A 21,458-nucleotide genomic window follows, 5' to 3' on the forward strand; every position below is an offset into this window, starting at 1 on the left:
CGCGGTCCAGGCGAGAAAGAGCTCTCAGGACAAATACATTGGTGGGTCGGCTGATGTGTGATGCGGCCGGTCCAATGAGGTCTGGCTGGCGGCTAGGTTTAGCCAAAAATTGCATGCCGACATGAAACAACACGGTGACAGTGAGAAATCCCTGAAGAAGAACATTGTCTCGAGCTGAAGCCTCGAGGAGTTGAAATCATGTGATGGTGTTGTGAGTAGATGTGGAGTGGAGTGCGCGCCGGTGTGTCCTTTGGGTGAGCATTAGTTTGATCGATCGGCTAGCAGCCTGCATGCATGAGCTTTGTCTAAATTTAAAAAAACTTTCCTACCTCACCACCTTTGAACGTGTAATGGGCTGCTGATGAAAATAAAAAATAAAGATAACCAAATTTCAGTGGATTCTGCATGCAACATTGAATGCATCAGTTGGCAATATTTATAGTGGTGCATACATATTGTTTTTATTTCACGATGTATTTGTTAGGATTCATATTTTTTCTCTTTAAAATATCGATCTAGCATCTTCGATCCAGGGTCTCCGATGCGGCAAGTGCAACATTGCAATCCTGATTGATATGCATTTTTTTTCATGCCTCGGCGTGCGCATCCCTGCCATTGCCGCCTGGGTGCTATCGAGCCACACTGGTGGATGTTTTGGTATACGTAACATTTTTTTTCCTCCCGTGCATTTTTGCTAGTAATATTTTAATCCTTACATCCTGCTAACTTACCTTATTATACTTGTTCTGATACGATAACACATCCTCTCTTTACTTATTCAATTGTGTGCCACATCATAAAAAAACTTAATTGGCATGCATGATACACCTTATGATACATGCTTGTTGTCTGTCCTCATCCTCGTCAGCAGTAATCGCTACAGTCCAAAGATAAATCGACTGTCGGTCGACTGATCGATAAATAAAAATCAGTCAACTTGCACGTAGTCGATCCCCCTATCTACACATGCACTGAGTTAGAGACTTGAGTACAGTTCCCTGTCAACTTAAGAAGAGGTGATCGCCATCTCTCAGCGCGCGAACGTCATCCACCTCCGCGCCGTCGGCGGTGAGGACATGTCTCGCCGCCATTCCAAACTTGTCTTCCCCAAGCTTCAACAGTTCTTCCAGTGAACCAGGCAGACATACGAGCTTCCCTGCCGCGCGGTTGCCCGCCATGCCACTACCGTGCGGAATTTGGCCGTGGATAACAACACGTATCGGGTCGCCGTTCTGAAACGGGAGTGTGTCATGCCCGAGTTCTCCGGCAAATGTTAGCTCCTCTCCATGTCGCACCTTCAGAGATTCAAGATACTGGAGAGAAAGGTAAAATTAATGCCAAGTTCAGACAATCTAGTAAAACAATTTTTTACACTGAATAATCAGTATATTTTTGCTTCGGGACAACACCTGAATAATGCAGCATATGTGCATATAGTACCTGAACAAAGTTGGAGAATATAGTGTCCCCGTCTGCAGTAGCAGGCCGGATGGTGCTCTGCAAGTGGCTACGGCTTATGCGTATGACCTGGGTTAGGGTTCTGCTCCGGATGGTGAATGGCTGCGGGATGTTGAGCATCACACCGATTTCACCCGCCATGCCATGTGGCCCTATCCTCATGCTAAACTGAAAAAAGACAGAGCAATCGCAGGTTATATAGTCGGTGTCCATTTTTCAGTTAAAAGAAGAGTTCATGTGCGAAAGTGCCTTTCTGCTCCCAAGCTCATTTGAGCTCGGTGAGCAGTAAAATCGAAAAAAAATCAAAAAAAAATTCAAAAAATTCTAAATTTTTTTTGGGAGAAACGTTGACAAAAGTTCTAAGTGCTTGCAAAAATTCATCATGAAATCACATTCCTGTAAGGCGTGGCAAAAAAAACAAATTCAGTGCTCCAAAATGCTGTTGAAAGTAGCTTTTTCAGAGTACTGATTTTGTTTTTTTGCCACGCCTTCTAGAAATGTGATTTCATGATGAATTTTTGCAAGCACTTAAAACTTTTGTCAATGTTTCTCCAAAAAAAAAATTGGATTTTTTTGAATTTTTTTTGATTTAGTTTTGATTTTACTGTTCACCCGGATTCATTTGAGCTCGGGTGCAGAAAATCCGGGTCGGTTCCGGCAAATTTCAGGCCGAGCTTACCTTCTCCAGGCCATCGTCCTTGGCGGTTCTCAACACATCCTGAAATGACACACAATGATGTCAGTCAAGGAATATATATACTTACTAAAAGAAAACAGGGCGTGAAATATGTGCAGTGAATTTACCACTTGGCCGGACGCGATGATGTAGCAGTCGGTCGGGATCTCGTTCTCCAGGACAATGTCCATCTTGGGCGGAAAGAACTCCGCCTTCATCTCCGACACGAGCTGCACGACGAGGTTGTCGGAGGCGCCCCGGAAGAGGTAGGAGTCCTCGACCGTGGCCTTGTAGAGGTGCTGCGCGACGGCCGACCTCGCGGCCTTGGGCAGCTCCGACAGCACCTCGTCGGGCAGCAGCAGCTCCGCCATCTGGAACCTCAGCTGCACGCTCTCCACCATCTGCTCCCGCATCCACACCGGCAGCCGGTTCGCCTTCCCGTACCTCGCCACCTGGTCCACCATGTCCCTCTGCAGGTCCAATTAATGGTGCATCATGCATCAACTGCAACTGCGTGTGGTGCATTTACTAGTACGCGTTTGCTGCGGCGGGTAAGGAAAAGGAGGGTACCATGCGGAATGTGGTGGTGGCGCCGTGGACGACGAGGTTGGTCATGTTGCCGATGACGTAGCAGGCGACGACCATGTTGCAGAGCATGAAGAGGATGCTGAAGAGCTTCTCGCCGGTGTTGGCGGCGTGCAGGTCGCCGTAGCCGACCGTGGCCATGGTGGTCATGGACCAGTACACGGCGTACGTGTAGGCGAACCACACGCTGCGCTCCTTGAAGTCGCCCCGGAGGCTGCCGATCCACGTCTGCTCCTTGTCCCGGTAGTGGAACGCGAGCCACAGGTACACGCACGACGCGCAGTGCAGCGCAAACAGAGCCACCTGCATCGGCAACTTCTGTTACGCATGGGCCAACTAGTAATTCGGGTTTGCTGACGAATTTCGTGTTCAAGTATTGTTCTTACGCAGACTAGCTTGATAAACCTAGTCCAGAAGTAGCTCAACCTGGTGTCCTTCTCCAACCTGCAATGTCCATATCCAGATAAATAAATGTGTGTGATTTCATCTTGTTATTAGTACTCCCTCTGTTCACTTTTATAAGATCTTGAAGACATTTCAGACAATGTACAAAACAGTCAATTTTGAACTATCTGAAATGACTTACAAAATTGAACGGAGGGAGTACCAACACATCTGCTAGCCTCTGTTCACCACCATGCTTTATGTGAACCATTAATGAAATACTCAGATCAATGAATCATCGACGGTCTCAGGCTAGTTGTAATGGTAGTATCATGCATGCCAACTAGACAATTTTGATGAGGTGTCATAACCTTAAATAAAGAAAGAGATGGTGGAGTATCATATCATGATACCGTATCATAATAAATGTTATGCTGCTTTATGTCATGCATGACAATAAATAGAATATTACATGATATTAATATATGATACTATGCATTAGGAAGGTAGTATCATACACTAGTATCATATGCATGATACTACTATATGATACTCCCCATTATAACTAGTCTCAGTCTCAGATAAGGTCGCTTGCAGCGCGACTGCACTATACAGCCGACAAGATAAGGCCAAAGAAAGAATGCCACGCCGCCCAACTCTATAAAACATATCTTAAATCGTTTATGGATGCATTATTGAGCACACTCGTACACATTATTAGCCAGACACAAATTCCTAAATGGCCCTGTTGCCAAAGGATTTGACTGAAGTGACTCAAGATCTGACATTTTATTCCACCCCAGATGGATTCTGGCCTCCGAACAGGTGTTACTTGTTTCGTTCTATGTCGACAGACATGCTGATTTTATTGGGCCAGGATATTTGTATATTGGTGTTAGAACATCTCTAATCGATCCCTTCTAATTTAGAGGAGTATATGACTTTCTATCTTTCATATGAGTATATTTGCCCCTCTAAAAAATTAAGTGTAGTTTCTAACCAAACACTTAAACTTAACTCCTTCAAACAATAAATATAAATTCGGTGTAAATTTGATCAAACTAATCTATCGTACTTGATTGGAACTCGATTCAGCCACTACCGTAAGCTATTTCATATAACATTAAATGAATCTAAACGGAAGATTAGATAAAAACTAAACAAACTACTCATCATCATCATTACCATTGACCTCGGCAATCATCTTGTCCCATTCCTCGTCGGTCATGTGGCCGGTGCCCCGGCTCACTCCGCCGCCACCGCCCTAGCCCGCACCATCGCCACCGCTCTCGCCATCTCCGTCGAACCCAGAGCAAGAAAAGGTCGATGATCGTCGTCATCAGGCTCGGAATGCTCCGAGGGAAACCCTACATCTAGGTCTCCTGGTTCGGACGATGACAGCGCCTTCAGTGTCGTTCGCCCTCCTGAGGGCATCGTTTTGGAGCAAGTGCTGGCTGGAGGGAACTAGAGGAGGAGCAGTATTCCATCTACCGCAAGGCCGACGACGGATCCCTGCGGCATGGCGCCGTGGAGTTTCAGCGACGTGAGCGGGCGGATGGATACGCGCAGGATGGTGGCGCTGTCTGGCGTCGTGGTGGTGTCGATGGCAGGCCTGACAAGGTCGGTGCGTCAGTAACTGCTCTGGAGATGGACTAGCGGAAGATGGTGGCGGCGACTTATGGGAGTGCACCGGACCGGTGCGTGACACAGTCCCGGTATGTGGCTGGGCTGGGGCATCCGGCTTTAGATGTTAGGCTTTGGTGCAATGTCTGTTTGGTATTCGGCTCGGATATTCGGCACCCCTTCATCAAGGACATAGGAGTAGCGACAAATGTTGCCAAGATGGTGGCTTCAGGCATACCGATGTATTACTTTGTAAAGTCTTTGTGAATAATTAATAAAGTGGTTGTATGCATCTCCCAGATGCAGAGGCCGGGGTGTATCCTCCTTTTCAAAAAAAAACCCGGCCTATAGAAGTTGTAATGTCGGCGCTCTTCCTCGACACGCTCCGGGTACAGGCGGCGAAGCTGTGCCATGTATTCCTAGTCGGCACGCTATCAGGGAAGTTTAGTCGGGGGTTTGCACTGTGGAGGCGCACCGGCATGATGTCGTACGCCCGCGCCGCCGACTAGTAGGAACCGGTCCTAATCCGTTTGCGGGTATCGTGGTTGGTGATCTCCGCCACCCACACCCCCCATGCTCGCTGCCACATGGTGAGGTACCTACTCTGTGGCGCCGGTGATGTCGGCATGTCAGGGAACCAGGAAGTGTCGCCGCAGGAGGAGGACACAATGCTACGACCATGGGCTCTGGAGCGTGGAGCGGCCGCGGCTGGATCCGGCCATTTTGGGCAGCATGGCGGTAGAGTGTATAAGGTCAAGCGGTGGGGAGAGGGAGATTTTTACTCCAACAACGGCCAGCCTAGTATATTTAGGACCCTGATAAGTACCGAATGTCAAGTACGAGCACATGGCAACTTCGAATGTTTTTGATGACAAGTTTAATGACATGGTTGTATGGATGTTTACTTTATCTATAAAGCGGGTCGAAAATCTATTTCGAGAGAGGATAGCAACTGTACTTGTCAAGCATGACAATTTTTGGACTTAAGTTTATTTTGGACAAAGCCTTGCCGCATGTCACCGAAAATTGTCATCCTTGTGTGACTCGAACTGCCAACGTTAGGGTCGGAATGCCGTGCATATGATGCGTGGCATTCATCATTTGGGTATATTTACGGGTTGGGGAGGTCACGGAGTGAAAATTACCCCACTCTAACAGTTTTATGAGATCGGTTAGGTGTGGTTTATTGGAGTAAAATCATATTTATCTCTCTAACATTTTTTAGGGGATCAGTTAGAGATGCTCTTAGAGAGATGAGATACGAAGTAGAAGTACATTGTATGTATGGAGTTGTATGCTCGTACGTAGAGTACCTTGTAAAGAGCTTACTGGCGCGACGCAGCCGCCAGAGCCGGAGAAGGATGAGGAACCCGCAGGGGCCGTTTTTTTTGCCCCTCACGAGCTGGTAGACTATCTGCAACGGGATTGTGGAGGCCACATCCAGCACGAACCACGGCCGCGTCAGGTACCTATAAATCCAATCCGCGCAAAATACGCATGGTCTTATTATACGCACAGATATCGCCAAGAGTCCTAAAGGAAACAAATTAATTCTCAGCGATGAGTATGAGTTAGTACCTCACGGCGATCTTGCTACGGTCGTCGACGAGGAGGTCGGTGGACCTGTCCCGGTACGCGACGAAGAAGGACACGACGATGTCGGCGCAGAAGAAGACGTCGACGACCAGGTCCACGACGAGGTGCGCCCGGGAGGCGGCCTTCTCCAGAGCCAGCTCGAACGGCGACGCCCACGCAGAGTAGGCCACCAGCACGATCAGGAACATCTGCCAGTACCTGCGATCGAGATCAACTCCATCGTTCAAGCTCGCCCACTACGTGGGTTCATGGATCACTTCTAGTACGTGCAGTGCATGCATGCCTAAGGCGATCGAGCCGCGCGCACCTGTAGGGGCGGCCGTATGGGTTGATGACGTTTGGCCGGAGCGGCGGAGGGGCTCCGCCCAGTGCTTCCGGGAGATGCCCGGTGGAGAGGCTGATGTTCCGCGGCAGGAGCATCCTCGACGACGACGAACCTCTCTGACATCCTACGCCCGCCATGGCCATGCTGACTAGCAGCCTCTGCGGCCGGCCCAGGGTTAACTGGGAAAGTATCGAATCGGTGATGTAGGGTATTGAATGAGAAAGTTTAGTGCTATCCAATTAGTCGAATCCAAAAGAAACAGTGGAATTGTATTTACTTCCTAACTTCCCTCTTAATAATCATTATCAGCCTACCTTTTTGTCTATGACATACAATAATGAGTTGATCTTCCTACCTTAAGCTTCGGCCTCCAAGTATCCACCGGATAATATGGGAACAAAATTAATGAAAATAAGGAGAACAGGACTTCAAGCTGGCACCTGTTTGGGCTGTCTCGGCCCAACCAGGAAAACACACATAGGGCCCTTACATGGGTTGGCCAGAGCAGGGCCCACTAAATTCGTTTTATTTTTTATCTCGGAAAAATATTTTGTTTAGTATATGTCTGACGAGTATTTGTCAGAATTCAGTTTTTTAGTTGTCAGAAATCAGTTTTAAAGAAATAGTTAAAAGGTGCACAAAATGTCATGCATGTAGATATATATGTTCATACGTGGAAATAAAATATTCATCATCTATTAAAAATGTCCCTGTGTAAGATAAATAAAACTTTGGATTAAAAAGGTCAAATATAATTTTATAAATTTTCATATATTCATAAAAAATGTCCATAATGTACATATATGTTGACATGTGTGAAATAAATAAATTATTGCTTATTTAAAAGTTCCATTATTGAGAAAACTATATTCGTGTATTTAAAAGTTTATGTATCCCTTGCATCAAGTTCATAGATTCTGAAAAAATGTTTAGAAACATGTGGGTATATGTTCATATAATAATGGTTTAGAGTCCAAACGAAAGAAAATGAAATAAAAGAAAAAAAGAAAACTAGAAAGAAAAAGAAAAGGAGAAAAAGGAAAAGTTACAGAAACACAGAAAGAAAACGCTGATGGGCTCACCCGGGTGACAACTCGGATTTGCCATCTATATTTGCCCCCCCACCCCCCCCCCCCCCCCCCCCGCGCCACCTAAAAAATCTATATTTACCCCCAATGGTATCGTCCCTTCCAGATATTCATTTTTAAAACCATGTATATTAATTACTTAAAAGGTTATTACTTATTATACTGGTTCCTCTTTCTTTTTCCGAGAAAATTTCAGATCTATTTATTAATTGTAAAGGTAGTACAAAGAACAATAAAAGTAAAATTTACATTCATGTTGGTAGACTACCTGCCTATGCCACGCATAATAGAAAACTTCTCAAAAACACACCATCGAACCTATTATCAAGACTATACTTTGCAATCTCATGTGTCACCCCTTGGCTTGACAATTGATTTTAGAGAGCTTAAAACTTTGTTACAGTCTACAAATACTAAATCTGTCCTTCAGAACAACGTAAGGGAATTTGACAAGGTTTCTACATGAATTTTTTTTATGTATCTACTATCTGCATCACCTCGACCTGCAACCCCCCCCCCCCCATGTCCTCCCTCGATTTCCTCCTCTCGGTCCCCTCCCTCCCGATCCGATCTAGGGCTTCGAGTCGCCGTCGCCCCTCTCCTCACCGCCATCAGAGCTCCGCGGGGCAAAGCCCAGGCGGGGGATGCTAGCGGTGGCGGGGCCTTCCTCCGCCGTGGCTCTGGGATGCGCTTGCGGTGGAGATCCGCACGGGTGTCCTAGACGTGTGTGTCGTGCAGCGTCGATGGCGCAACGATAAGGGGCCCTCTATGGCCAATGGTTCACCCAGGCACGGTGGCAGTTCCGGGTTGCGGTGCGGCTCCGGTCGTGCAGTTTTCGGTAGCATACGTCACACATGGGCGTGCTGGATGACACATGTGGTCAATCCGGTGGTCCAGCTGGGATGGTTACAAATTTGACAGCAAAAGCTTGGTTCGGCCTCGGCCAGAACTATCAACGGCGGCGCCTGCGTGTGCCGTTACCTCATTGGAGGCGTTGTTGCGGCGATTCACGTTCCCTGTATGCCCCGGGGGGAAACCCAAGATTCGGGCTTTTCCGAATCAGATGATGGCGAGGTTCCTGCGTCGTCACCCCCATGGGTCGTCACCTTTGGGGGTGTACATCGTCTGGAGGGACAAATGTTTGGCTTGGTGGCTGCGGGCAGGTCTCCGTATGCTTCTCGTGTGGTGACCAAGGTGTTGCAGCATGCCATCTATAGTATTGACGATAGCGAGTCTTGGTGAGAAGGTGCAGCGGGGTCTTGGCGCTCGATACTGTTTGATGGGCGCACAGGATGTTGGCGTCGTGATGACGTTGACAACAGAAGGGTCTGGCAAGATTAGTGCATTGTTTTCTCCTGAAGACGGGACTGCGGAAGAAGGCGGTGACAGATTCAACAGCATGCGCATGTGGTGCATGCTGAGGTTTTGCTAGACCTGCGAGTAGCCGGCGGGTGGTTTGGTGAGGCCACCGGATTTCTTGGTGTGCATGGCGCGAGGTCAGGGCACATCATTAATCATGTAGGTAGGGCGATAATTTTTTGCCAGGAGGGTGTCTTTGAGTTGATCTATGTATTTATTTTGTAATGCCTTGTTGAATAATGCAATAAATATGGTTGTGTGAATCGCGCGATGCAGAGGCTGGGGTAATCCTCCGTTTCAAAAAAAAATCACCGCAAAGTGTCACATAATATCTCTGTTTGTTTTCAATGACGGTTGTCATTGTAATATCTTCTTTGCTTTTTTAATGATGTAAAAGTGATGCCTTTATCACAAGTTTACATTAGACATTACAATGACCCGACAATCACAAAAGGAAGAGGGAGAAGAAACTATCTTGGCATGAGCACTTGCCTTTGCACCCCAAGAGGAGGAGATGGGGATGGACCCTCTTGATGATCTAGTTCCCTTTGTGACCTCGTATCCTAATGTTGGTTCTCCTAAAATTGCACTCCTATTCTTTTAAATTAATCAAAGTTATAGGTGTGCTATAAGATCTACATCATAAAATATACATGGTATGAAAATATATTTTATAGAGAATATAACTACAAGAATTTGGTGTTGAAGATGTTGATTGTTTGTATGTTGATATATTTCATAGAAAATTGAAGGCGTCATCTATGTCTAAGGCATCTCCAATGCCGACCCTTAAATCGGACATTGTATCCTTCCATGGACTGGTGGGGACCAGTCCACAGACACTAATACGGGAGCCGGCCATCCAACCATGCCAACATATATTCAAAAGCAGATTTCAACAAACCGAATGAAATTCGTCCAAACCGGATGATTTTCATATAAATCGGAGCACATTAGTTTCATTTTTGACCCTTTTCATTAAAAAAAACAACCGGATCTAAACCTAGCCTATGGCGGCGCCCGTCCTCCACGTCCTTATTGTTCCCTTCCGACGATCATCGGGTCCAACTCGCCGTCTCCATGAGCGGCAGGAATTAGACCCGTGAAGTGAAAATGTGGTTGCCGGCGAGGAAGAGTAGGACATGGAAGACGGACCAACCCACTTTGGACTTGAGGCCCCGCCGCCTCCCATGCACTACTCTTCCCTATAGGAGTCTTCGATCTGCCTGTCGCCGGTGGACGTGCGATCTACGATGGACGGGGACGGGCCGACACGCTCGTCATCCCACCCGCATCGACAAACGTTTGTTGGCGGCGCGTAAGAGACAGAAGTGGCAGCGTTCTCGTTCGCAATCGATTGCGCCGCCAGTGCCGCCTCCGTGTCAGACAAGGCCGTGACCGCGTCTGGCAGCGTCGGGACAACGTTGCGAGCATCGGCTTGAGCGTGCGCGGCCTCATAGAGAGCCCGCTGCTCGGCGATGAAGTTGGGATTCGTCACGACCATGGCCGTCACAGATTCCTTGCTCGCGTGCTTGCCGGAGATTTGACCCTCCGCCAGTTGATACTGCTCGAGGAGGAAGAGATTGTACTGCTGCTCCTCCCGCGCTTGTCGGAACACCGACATAGGTGCCGGCACCAACTATTCCTCGGCCATGGCGGTGTTGAAGTGTGCCTACACCTACTCCATGGTCAAGCCAGCATCGAGCGGCCCGGGCACGGGCCCGAGTCGTCGTTCGAACCCGTCTTCATCCTGGGGTCATCGTCGGAATCTTCGGAGAGCTGGCCGACATGGTAGCCTCTATTCGCCACTTCCCGAAGCACGGGCTTAGCCAACCACATCATGCGGTGGCGATGAGAGGATGCGAAGGAGAGGAGTGGCTGCGGCGGTTTTTGGCGCCTTTAGTTACAAAGGGTCTAGTCTGAGAATATTACTTCTATACTTCTTAATGAAAGTCAACGTTCCTGACAATTACTTGGAGAAAAGAGAAAACCAATGTATTATCACATTTTCATATTAACATATCAGATTATTATTTCTACTGCTTGCGCAGGACATTAACTATAGTACACAGTACATATAATACATCTGATCTGAGTGTAATCCGGAGAAGATTTGGAACTGCCTCGAAATCAGCGGAAGATGTACACAACAAAGAGCACCAAAAACACGAGCAAGTGATCGAGCACGATCCCTTGTTCGCCAAAGGGATGGTTCCGGTCCAGCGGTGAGGTTATTTCCGGGAGCAAAGACAACCAGTTCGGATGGAGTCCGTCCACATTTCCATCGCTCGCCGCCGTCGAAAGTTGCAGTGGTGTTGACTGATTCGCCGTCATGGTGTCCATCACGGGACGGCGTAACTCCACCCCTGCAAAACACAAACACATGTGTGAGTACGCTAGTCGATCGTACTCAAACCGATTGGCCAGCTCTTGGTGTACGATTGAATACTCACCGCCCATGACGAGCTTCCCGACGATGAACGCCGGCGAGGCCGCGGCTCTCCGGCACAGCAGCGCGGACGCCAACAGCGAGCAGGCGAGCACGACAGCTTGTGCCCTCATGGTGTTGTCGCTTGGCTTGCTTGTGCTTTCCCAGGTTGTAGGCTGCATGATTTGGTGGCTCACTCGCGTCGGGTTTATAAAGAGGCGGGAATTGGTGATGCTTTGTTTTCGTGTCAGAAGTCTGTCCCGCTGACCGGACTTGATTCACCAGCAAGCCGCTTCTGACCAAGTGCCATGCGGTTCCTGGGTCTGCTGTATTTTCCTACTCGTGCTATGACGTGTGCAGGTATGGGCCGTTGGATTTGCCGCAGCAGGGCAGATGAGCGGCGGGAAGGGCCGTTGAGGAAGTCTGTCACGGTTGGCCACCATCCGGATTCATCCGGCGGAATGATTTTTGTCAAAGGATGCACGCTGCCCGGCAGGCTGGGAAGCAGGCCAGCTACTAGCGCACGCCACAACTAAGGTGTGATGTATTTGTCGTCAGCTTTGTCAAAAATGATGGCCTGATATGTTCGTGGTCAGCTCCCGCAAAAAAGGACCTATTTATTACTCCTGAAATTATAATACCTCATTCTAGGAAGGGCCGAGTTGAGTATGATAATTTAGAAGATATTCGCGCCTTTTTATTTCCCATCCTTAGTTTAAGAAAGTGAAAATATTTTTCCTTTTATTTTATGAATTTTGGGAACAAAATTTTCAACAAAGGGAGTCTATCACCAGTTAAAACAAGACCTGAGACTAATCTATAGTATTAAATAAAAATAAGATAATATAAGATATTATTGCTGTAATAAATTGCCCTATCTTTTTTCAACAAAGTAGGCCCGCCGGTAATGTTTGTCGGATCATGTGTCCCGCATGACAGAATTAGAGCTGACACGGCCGCGACCCATGTAGCACTATGTGCGTATTACACTCATGATATTTTTTTCTGTCAATTTATCAACCAATCTTTTGTTTTAGTCATTTTATTAATATACTTCTATTTTAAAAAAAATAGATTGCGAGCAAAGGCACAGATCCATGGCACATGCATATTGCGTTGGCGATTTCTTTCCGTTCAGCCTTTTAGCCAGAAGTTTCATTCACCTTCTTGCCTTGCGCTAGCTCTCACTCTCGCCTAGCCCTCGCCGTGTGCTCACCGTCGGTGGCCACTCCGGCCCCGACGTCCACCATCGCGGTCTCCCCGGAGCCCGCCCCTCTCCATGGCCTCACCTCCCGCCGCTAGGGCTGGACGCTCGCGCGAGCTGCGCTGGCTGGAGTCCAGCCCGTCCTTCGCCTCCCCTTCTCCACCCCGCGCTCGGCCGCTCTCCTACCGGTAGGCTCTCTGCGCTCGTGAGCCCGCGTCCTCCGGGCTCACCCCAAAGGCCGCCGACGCCTCGACGCCCTGGCCGCCGCCTGCCCCGCGCCCCTGGCCCCGCTCCGAGATCCACCCGGCCTCCCCTGTTGGCAACGCCTCCGACGCCGCGGATGGTGGTGGCTGGTTGGTCGCCTCGAGCCGGCGTCGTCCGCGTCCTCGCCCCCGTCGCCCGCGCCGTCGTCAGGCCCCGGCCGCGGCGGCTCGCCCCTGCCCCCCTCCCCTGCCTCGCAGGAGTGCCCGCGTTGCTTCAGCACCCGCCACACCAGGGTCGAGTGTCGCCGCGACATTCGGTGCAAGCGCTGTCGCTTCTACGGCCATGCCGCTCGGGACTGTGACGCCCCGCGCGCCTCCCCCCCCCCCCGCATGCCACGCCGGCGGCCAAGCGTGTCTGCGCCGCCTCTCCTCGCCATGCGAGCTCCTCCGCCTCCAGCGTCCAGGGCCCCAGCCGACCCGCGTCCTCCGGGTCGGGGGGCATGGCCATGGCTTCTGGCTCGGCCCCTGCCTGGTCTTTGCCCTCTGGCACTGCGGCCTCCCCCTCGTCCTCCCCACTGTCTTCCTCCTCCCCGCCCGCCATGTCCGGCCACCCATCCCTTCGACCCGCGGGCGCGCTCTGCTTCTTGGAGCGCTCGCCTGAGATCATTGTAGCCGAGGCTGCCTTGGAGCGCGCGCTGGTGGTGACCGTGGCTGGGAACAGGTCCGGCGTCGGCCGTTCCGATGTCGCTGCCGCCCTCCGGGACTGCTTCGGCCTCTCCGACGATGAGTTCTCCGTTCATCTGCGGCCGGACGGTGAGTTCTTGGTGCGCTTCGTTGACCCGGTGGCTCGTGCCCGTGTCGCGGAGCGTCCCGTCCGCACCCGGCGTTTTCGTCTGCTCTCTCAGTCTTGGGGCCGCTCCGCCGGCGCCGAACCGCTCTCCCTTCGCCTCCGTGTCGACATTGAGATCCGGGGCATCCCCGAGCATGGCTGGCACAGGGCCACGACGGAGCAGTTGCTTTCCCCGTTCTGCTACATCGACCATCTCGCGCCTGAGACCTGCAACGGCACCGACATGGCTGTCTTCCGCCTCTCGGCCTGGACACCCAACCCTGATGCCATCCCCCGCACCTTGGAGCTGTTTCTTCCCGAGCCTGACGCGGATTGGCCTGATGCTGACCCTGACCGCGCGGAGCGCTTCGCTATGCATCTCCTTCGGTGGCCGGTGCGCATTCATGTTCTCCGCTCGGAGGACTTCTGACTTCCCCCGCCGCCACCACCGGCGGACCCCAGCTCGGGCGTCGGCCCTGACAGCTCGCCTCCTTGCCCTCCGGCCTGGCCCTCCCGCCATAGCTTCCCACCGCGCTCTTCCGGTGGTCATGGCGCTAGCTCCAGCGGTACCGGAGCCCCGACCGATGGTCGCCGGCGTTCGCGCGCTCCGCCCCCTTTTCATGGATGGCAGGGCGTTCCTGGGCCCTACCCCACCGTCGCCCCCCTGCCAGGTGGGCCCCGTCTCGACACGCTTGCGTCCCGTGGGGCCTCTGCAAAGGCAAAGCCTCTCTGCTCTGCCGCAGGATAAGGCGACCGCTGAGGTCAGCCTGTCCTCTCCAGCGACCGGTCCACTCCAACGACCACATTCAAACCCACCTGATCGCTAGCTGGCGCTTCGTGGGGGCGGCTCTCCTCCCCTTTCGCCCGTTGGCTCGCCCCGAGGGAGCGGCTCCCCTCCCCTGTCGCTAGCTGGTTCGCATGGCTGTGCTTCCCCGCCCACCCCATGATCCCTTCCTAGCCCAGTCATTGGCTGTGGAAAAGATTCCTGCACCTCGGGATCTGGTGGCTCTGGCCCACGGTCTCCATGCACAGGCGATCGTCTCGCGTCACCGCCAGGATCCGATGCTGCCTTTGCCGCGGTTGGCCGCGCGTCCCATCCCGGTCCCGCGCCCTCTCCCGCTCGCCCGACCAGCTCTGCGGAGCCTGACCCCGCTTCGCCCGCCGCTTTGTCGCCTGCCGCGGCGAGAGATGAGCCACCGCGTGGCCCCTCCCCCACGGGCACCCTGCCTTCACCGCTGTGTTCACCCGCAGTGGGCCCCTCCGTGCATGCCCCGGATCCCGAGACCATGCAACGACCCGCGCTACGTGCGCTCCTGAACTCGGTTGCGCGGCCTGTTGATCTGGTCTTGCCCCAGCCCAGGCCAGCGCCGAGGCGCAAGCGCAACACGATTCCCCCCAACTTCACCCCCAGGAGAAGCTCTCGTATTGCAAAGGCAGATTGTGGCCTAGATTCCAAGATGAAGGCCAAGAAAGTGCTTTTGCGGAGGCTCGGGCTCCTTGAGGAAGGTGGTTCGCTCGATGACTCCACCCTAGACAAGTACACCCAGCTATTCGCACGACCGTTAGCCGAAGATGTGGTGCAAGCCTTTGCAGACTACTACGGATGGCAGATCCCCCGCGGCGTCACGGAGCTCCTTGACCGTGCGCCCATGATGCCAGTCATGGTTCCCTCCTAGGGTGGTGTTCTCCCCCCCTTTTTTTGCCCCCCCTCCAACATTTCCATGGATTGTAATCTCAAAGTTGTTTTCTGGAATGTGCATGGCTTAAACTCCAAAGCCAGGCGCACGGCGGTCCGTTCCATGATTCTCTCAGCGCCCCCCTCGATTGTGTGTCTTAGCGAGACCAAGCTCGCGGTGGTCTCTGCTCCCGTTGTCACCGAGACTCTTGGGCCTTTGTTTGAGGACTTCTTTTTCCTACCTGCTAGTGGCACGCGCGGAGGTATTCTCATTGCTTGGCAGCGCTCCGTGATCACGCTTTCGAGACCGGAGGTTGGTGCCTACCATGTGTCGGCCCTTGTCACACCCCTCACCCCGGGACAGCAGCACTGGTAGATTACGGTCGTGTACGAGCCCCAGGAGGACGATGCGAAGGTGGCCTTTCTTGCCGAGCTCCATGACTTCCATCTCACTTGTGCGGGACCTTGGATTGTGGGGGGTGACTTCAACATGATCCTGTCCTCTGCCGACAAGAACAATGGGCGATTGCACCACCGTTCTATGAATCGTTTTCGCCGTTTCGTCGCTGACATGGAACTGCGTGACATTTACCTTCATGGTCGTCGCTACACCTGGTCTAACGAGCAAGACAACCCCACTCTCGTGCGGAATGACAGAGTTCTCTGCACTCCTAGCTGGGAGGACTTCCAGCCGCACTGCCTTCTCCGTTGCCTTGCTTCGGCGGCTTCTGACCACGCCCCTCTCCTGCTTGACTGCTCCCGGCACCCTGGCAGCCCCAAGCGTTTCCACTTCGAGCGATTTTGGGTTCACCTCGAAGGCTTTCAGGACACGGTGCACCACGCCTGGAACTGTGAGCCTCCAGATCCGGACCCTTTTAGGAGGATCTACCAGCGCCTCAAGCTCACAGCCCGCCGACTCCAAAGTTGGAGTGCACGCTGCATCGGCAACATCTCTCTTCAACTGCTCGTCGCGCGTGAACTGATTGCTCGCCTCGACGCGGCGCAGGACTCGCGCCCCCTATCTCCTTCGGAGGCATGGCTATGCCGGAACCTTAAGCTCAAGTACCTGGGTCTGGCTTCTCTCAAAAGATCAATTGCCCGCCAGCGTGTGCGCCTGTCTTGGCTCCGGGAAGGCGACACCAACTCCACCTTCCTTAAGATCCACGCCTCCCAACGTAAGCAGAAGAACCGCATCCTACAGTTGGATGTCGATGGCTCGCTGATTTCCGATGAGGCTGGGATGGCCGAGGCTGCGTTCGAGTATTTTGCCGGCATTCTTGGTTCCTCGGACGAGCGCAACATCACCCTCGCCCTCGACGCTTTCGATGATCGCTCCTTTGGTCTATCCGATTTGGAGCTTCCTTTCTCTGAGGCCGAGATTTGGGAGGCCGTTAAATCCCTCCCTTCAGGCAAGGCCCCGGGCCCGGACGGCTTCACATCTGAGTTCTTGCGCGCCTGCTGGGACACTGTTAAGCATGACATCTGTGACGCTTTCGACAAGCTTTATCACCTCAACAGCCTGGGTTTTCAGAAGCTTAACGAAGCGCTTGTCACCCTCCTCCCGAAGAAGCCCGACACCGCCACCCTTGCGGACTACAGACCTATCAGCCTAATTCATCTCCTGGCCAAGCTTTTCGCCAAGGTGTTGTCCCTGCGGCTTGCTCCACGTCTTGGGGGAGTGGTGTCGGCCAACCAGAGTGCGTTCATTGCAGGTCGTTGCATTCACGACAATTTCATCCTGGTTCAACAGACTGCCCGCTAGTTACACAACATGAGAGCTCCTCGCATTCTCCTCAAGCTCGACATTGCACGCGCCTTCGACTCCGTCTCATGGCCTTTTCTCCTACAACTTCTTGGGCATCTTGGCTTTGGCCCAAGGTGGCGCGAGTGGATCTCCATTCTGCTCTCCACGGCGAAAACACGTGTGCTTATCAATGGCCACCCAGGCCCCCCCCCATCTGCCATGAGAAGGGTCTCCGGCAGGGCGACCCCGTCTCTCCCATGCTCTTCACGCTAGTCATTGACGCGCTCAATTCCCTCCTCCAGCATGCCGTCAGGACGGGTGTGCTGCGCCGCCTCACCGAGCGTCGGATGGCCTCGAGTATATCCTTGTATGCTGACGACGTGGTTATCTTCTGCCACCCGGACCCCCGCGAGCTTCAGGTCATCCGTGAGCTGCTCCATGTCTTCGGCGCCGCGACTGGGCTGCACACCAACTTCCGGAAATGCTCCGCCACACCGATCCATTGCACGGCCGAGCAGACCGCGCTCGTCGAGGGCTCGCTTGCCTACCCGATTGCGCCCTTCCCCATCACATACCTCGGCATCCCGCTCTCGACCCGCAAGATCTCCGCAGCGGCCCTTATGCCACTGGTGGAGCGGATGGCGCGCAAGCTGCCGACTTGGAGAGCGTCCCTCCTATTGCGAGGCGAGCGTCTCGCCCTGGTACGCCATGTTCTTGCCGCCATGCCCGTCCACCTGCTCATGGCCATGGCGCTCCGACCCGCTATCCTCAAGAAGATCAACAGGATCATGCGCGACTTTCTCTGGCATGGCAAGGCCGATGCCTCCGGTGGAGGCTTCCTAGTTAGTTGGCAAAAAGTGTGCCGCCCCCTGGAGTTGGGTGGAGTCGGCATCAGGGACCTGCAGCGCACCGGCGCGGCGCTTCGCGCTAGGTGGCTCTGGCTTCAGGCCACTGATCAGTCCCGCCCCTGGCGACACCTTCATTTTCCCTCTGATCCTGAGGCCCAGGCGATCTTTGATGCTTCTTCTTACTGGATTCTTGGTGATGGGACCTCCTGCTTGTTCTGGAGAGACCATTGGATCTCAGGTCGCTCCGTTAGCGAGCTCGCGCCGGCTGTCCTCGCCCTCGTCCCCAAGCGCCGGAGGCGCTCCACGACCGTTGCGCAGGGCATCAACAACTGGGCCTGGGTGGGAGATATTCAGGGTGCCTTGGGGCCGGCTGCGATGGTTCAATACGTCGAGCTTTGGCGCGCCCTGCAGCCCGTTGCCCTAACACTCGACCCTGACGTGTTACGTTGGAAGTGGACCGACTCGGGCATCTACACTGCGAATTCCTGCTACCGAGCCATGTTCATTGGCTCCACCATCGCGCCCAATTGGAAACTCATCTGGCGTACGTGGGCCCCGCTGCGGATCCGTGTCTTTGCATGGCTCACCAGCCAAGATCGCTGCTGGTCCGCCGCCCGCCTCGCGCGGCACGGCTTGCCGCATGACGACCGCTGCATCTTCTGCGACCAAGTGCTGGAAACCCTCGATCACCTTCTTGTGCAATGCCCATTCTCCTGGATCATCTGGCATGACATCTTCGCCTGGTGCCGGCTGCCTATCCCCCCTCCAGGCACCGATGACTGCTTCCTTACATGGTGGTCTGATTCTACCAGGCGGGTTCCTGCGGCCTTGTGGAAAGGTCTCGCCTCCCTCGCCCTCCTCACTGCATGGTCCATCTGGCGCCACCGGAATGCATGCATCTTCGACCACGTGCAACCCTCCTCTACGCTTCTTCTACAGATCATCAAGGATGACGCCCGGGCATGGTCTTCCGCCGGGGCGAAGGACATTGCAAACTTTATGCCTCCCTGAAGTGTAGATAGCTAGATTGGGGCCGAGCATCCCCATCTATTCTGCTCATGTACCACTTTTCCACGCTAGCTTTGTGTACGTGGTAAAGTGATACCCGTGTAATCCTGACACTCTTGCTCTCTACCTATCAATGGAATGATACGCATCTTGCGTATTCGCGAAAAAGCCTTTTAGCCAAACTTTCTTTTTTTCACCCGCCTTTATTGAAACACTTTGAATGTTTTCTCAAAAAAATCAGGAATTTTCAGAAAAATGTTACTATAGCAAACTGTAAAAAAATCATGAATATGAATATTATATTAAAAATCTAAAAAATACGGCCAAAAAATCATGGATAAAAAATGTTTGTTAAATTATTCACGAATATGAAAAAAATCGCTAATTCTAAAATATTCGCAAATTAGGATAAGTTCATGAATTTGAATTAGGCTATTGAAATTTTAAAAATATTCATAAATTCAAAAAATATCATAAATAAAAACTCAAATAAGAAATGAGAAAATGAAAATAAAGAAATAAAACTGATAGTGGAAAAAACTAAAGAAAGAAAACATATAAAGAAAGAAGGTAAAGAAAGAAACAGAATGAAACCTACGTAGGAAAACTCTGAGGCGATTGCGAGGCGATTTTTCTTCCAGCGCTAGGGTTAGGGTTTTGCCGGTGGGGGTGTCTTTGTCTCCGATAGTGGCTGGGGGGCGACGACGCTCTCCTCGTCACGGGTCGGCAGTGATGTGATCTACTAGCAGAGGGGCTGATGACGGAGAAGATGGATGGGAAGACCGCAACGACTCCGAGAACAAAGGGGGTCCCGGTGGCGTCCTCGGCGGCTACGCCGTCGCCGAGGAAACCGGGTGGATCAGCAAGTAGGGGCTCTTCCAAGTCCCATGCGGAGTGCAAGACACCAAATCGGGCTACGAGTCTGTCTGCAAGGATGGGAAGTATGGTACTGATGGACAAGGAGTTAGAGGGTCTGGTCTTTGAGGCCTCAGAATAGGTGCTTCCACGAATGGCGAGATGGGTGGTGGTGGGAAAATCTTGCTCATCTAGACCCCTCAACAAGACAGTCATGGAAAGAACGATGCAAAGGGCGTGGGCGCTGCACAAGGAAGCGAGGTTCAGAGATCTTGGCAATAATGTGTTCGAGGTGCACTTTGGTTGTGAGGGGCATTGGAAACATGCTCTCTATAATGGTCCGTGGCAATACGATTTTAGTGTCCTAATTTTGAAAGATTATGAAGGAGAAACTGTTGGGGAACGTAGCATTTCAAAAAAAATCCTACGATCACGCAAGATCTATCTAGGAGATGCATAGCAACGAGAGGGGAGAGTGTGTCCATGTACCCTCGTAGACCAAAAGCGGAAGCGTTTAGTAACGCGGTTGATGTAGTCGAACGTCTTTACGATCCAACCGACCCAAGCACCGAACGTACGACACCTCCGTGTTATGCACACGTTCAGCACGATGACGTCCCTCGAGCTCTTGATCCAGTTGAGGACGAGGGAGAGTTTCGTCAACATGATGGCGTGGCGAAGGTGATGATGAAGTTATCGGCGCAGGGCTTCGCCTAAGCACTACGACGATATGACCGAGGTGGTAAACTATGGAGGGGGCACCACACACGGCTATGAGATGTCTCTTGTGCCTTTGGGGTGCCCCCGGCCTTTGTATATAAAGGGGGGGAGGAGGAGGTGGCCGGCCTAAGGGGGCCCGCCAAAAGAGGGGAGTCCTACTTGAACTCCTAGTCCAAGTAGGATTCGGCCCCCTCTCCTTCCTTCCACAAGAGAGGGAAAAGGGGAAGGGAGAGAGGGGAAGAAGGAAAGAGGGGGGCCGGCCCCCTCCCCTAGTCCAATTCGGTTTGGGCAAGGGGGGCGCGCCCCTCTCACGTGGCCTTTCTCCTCTCCTCCAATAAGGCCCAATAGGCCCAATACTTCTCCCGAGGGGTTCCGGTAACCTCCCGATACTCCGGAAAAATGCCCGAACCACTCGGAACCATTCCGATGTCCGAATGCAATATTCCAATATATGAATCTTTACCTCTCGACCATTTCGAGACTCCTCGTCATGTCCGTGATCTTATCCGGGACTCCGAACAAACTTCGGTCATCAAATCACATAACTCATAATACAAATCGTCATCGAACGTTAAGCGTGCGGACCCTACGGGTTTGAGAACTATGTAGACATGACCAAGACACATCTCTGGTCAATAACCAATAGCGGAACCTGGATGCTCATATTGGCTCCTACATATTCTATGAAGATCTTTATCGGTCAAACCGCACAACAACATACGTCATTCCCTTTGTCATCGGTATGTTACTTGCCCGAGATTCAATCGTCGGTATCATCATACCTAGTTCAATCTCGTTACCGGCAAGTCTCTTTACTCGTAATGTAATGCATCGTCCCATAACTAACTCA

General features: G+C 52.1%; 2 protein-coding genes across 2 annotated transcripts; both read right to left on the bottom strand.

Annotated features, from left to right (window-relative positions):
• Positions 1-769: 769 nt before the first annotated feature.
• On the bottom strand, positions 770-6,790 carry KAT3 (potassium channel protein). Its single transcript, XM_087516822.1, has 9 exons — positions 6,630-6,790; positions 6,305-6,520; positions 6,040-6,195; positions 3,106-3,163; positions 2,705-3,022; positions 2,263-2,604; positions 2,138-2,176; positions 1,441-1,626; positions 770-1,313 (listed from the first exon to the last, which is right to left on the bottom strand). The coding sequence occupies exons 1-9, from the start codon at positions 6,788-6,790 to the stop codon at positions 1,002-1,004; spliced, it is 1,788 nt and encodes a 595-aa protein (XP_087372948.1). The 3' UTR covers positions 770-1,001.
• Positions 6,791-11,106: 4,316 nt separating this feature from the next.
• Positions 11,107-11,686, bottom strand: LOC147980075 (uncharacterized). Its single transcript, XM_087516823.1, has 2 exons — positions 11,548-11,686; positions 11,107-11,460 (listed from the first exon to the last, which is right to left on the bottom strand). The coding sequence occupies exons 1-2, from the start codon at positions 11,654-11,656 to the stop codon at positions 11,225-11,227; spliced, it is 345 nt and encodes a 114-aa protein (XP_087372949.1). The 5' UTR covers positions 11,657-11,686; the 3' UTR covers positions 11,107-11,224.
• Between the last annotated feature and the right edge of the window lie 9,772 nt (positions 11,687-21,458).

The sequence above is a fragment of the Triticum urartu genome, chromosome 3A, assembly GCF_056163025.1.
Source record: "Triticum urartu cultivar PI428250 chromosome 3A, HENAU_Tu73, whole genome shotgun sequence".
NCBI lineage: Eukaryota > Viridiplantae > Streptophyta > Magnoliopsida > Poales > Poaceae > Triticum > Triticum urartu.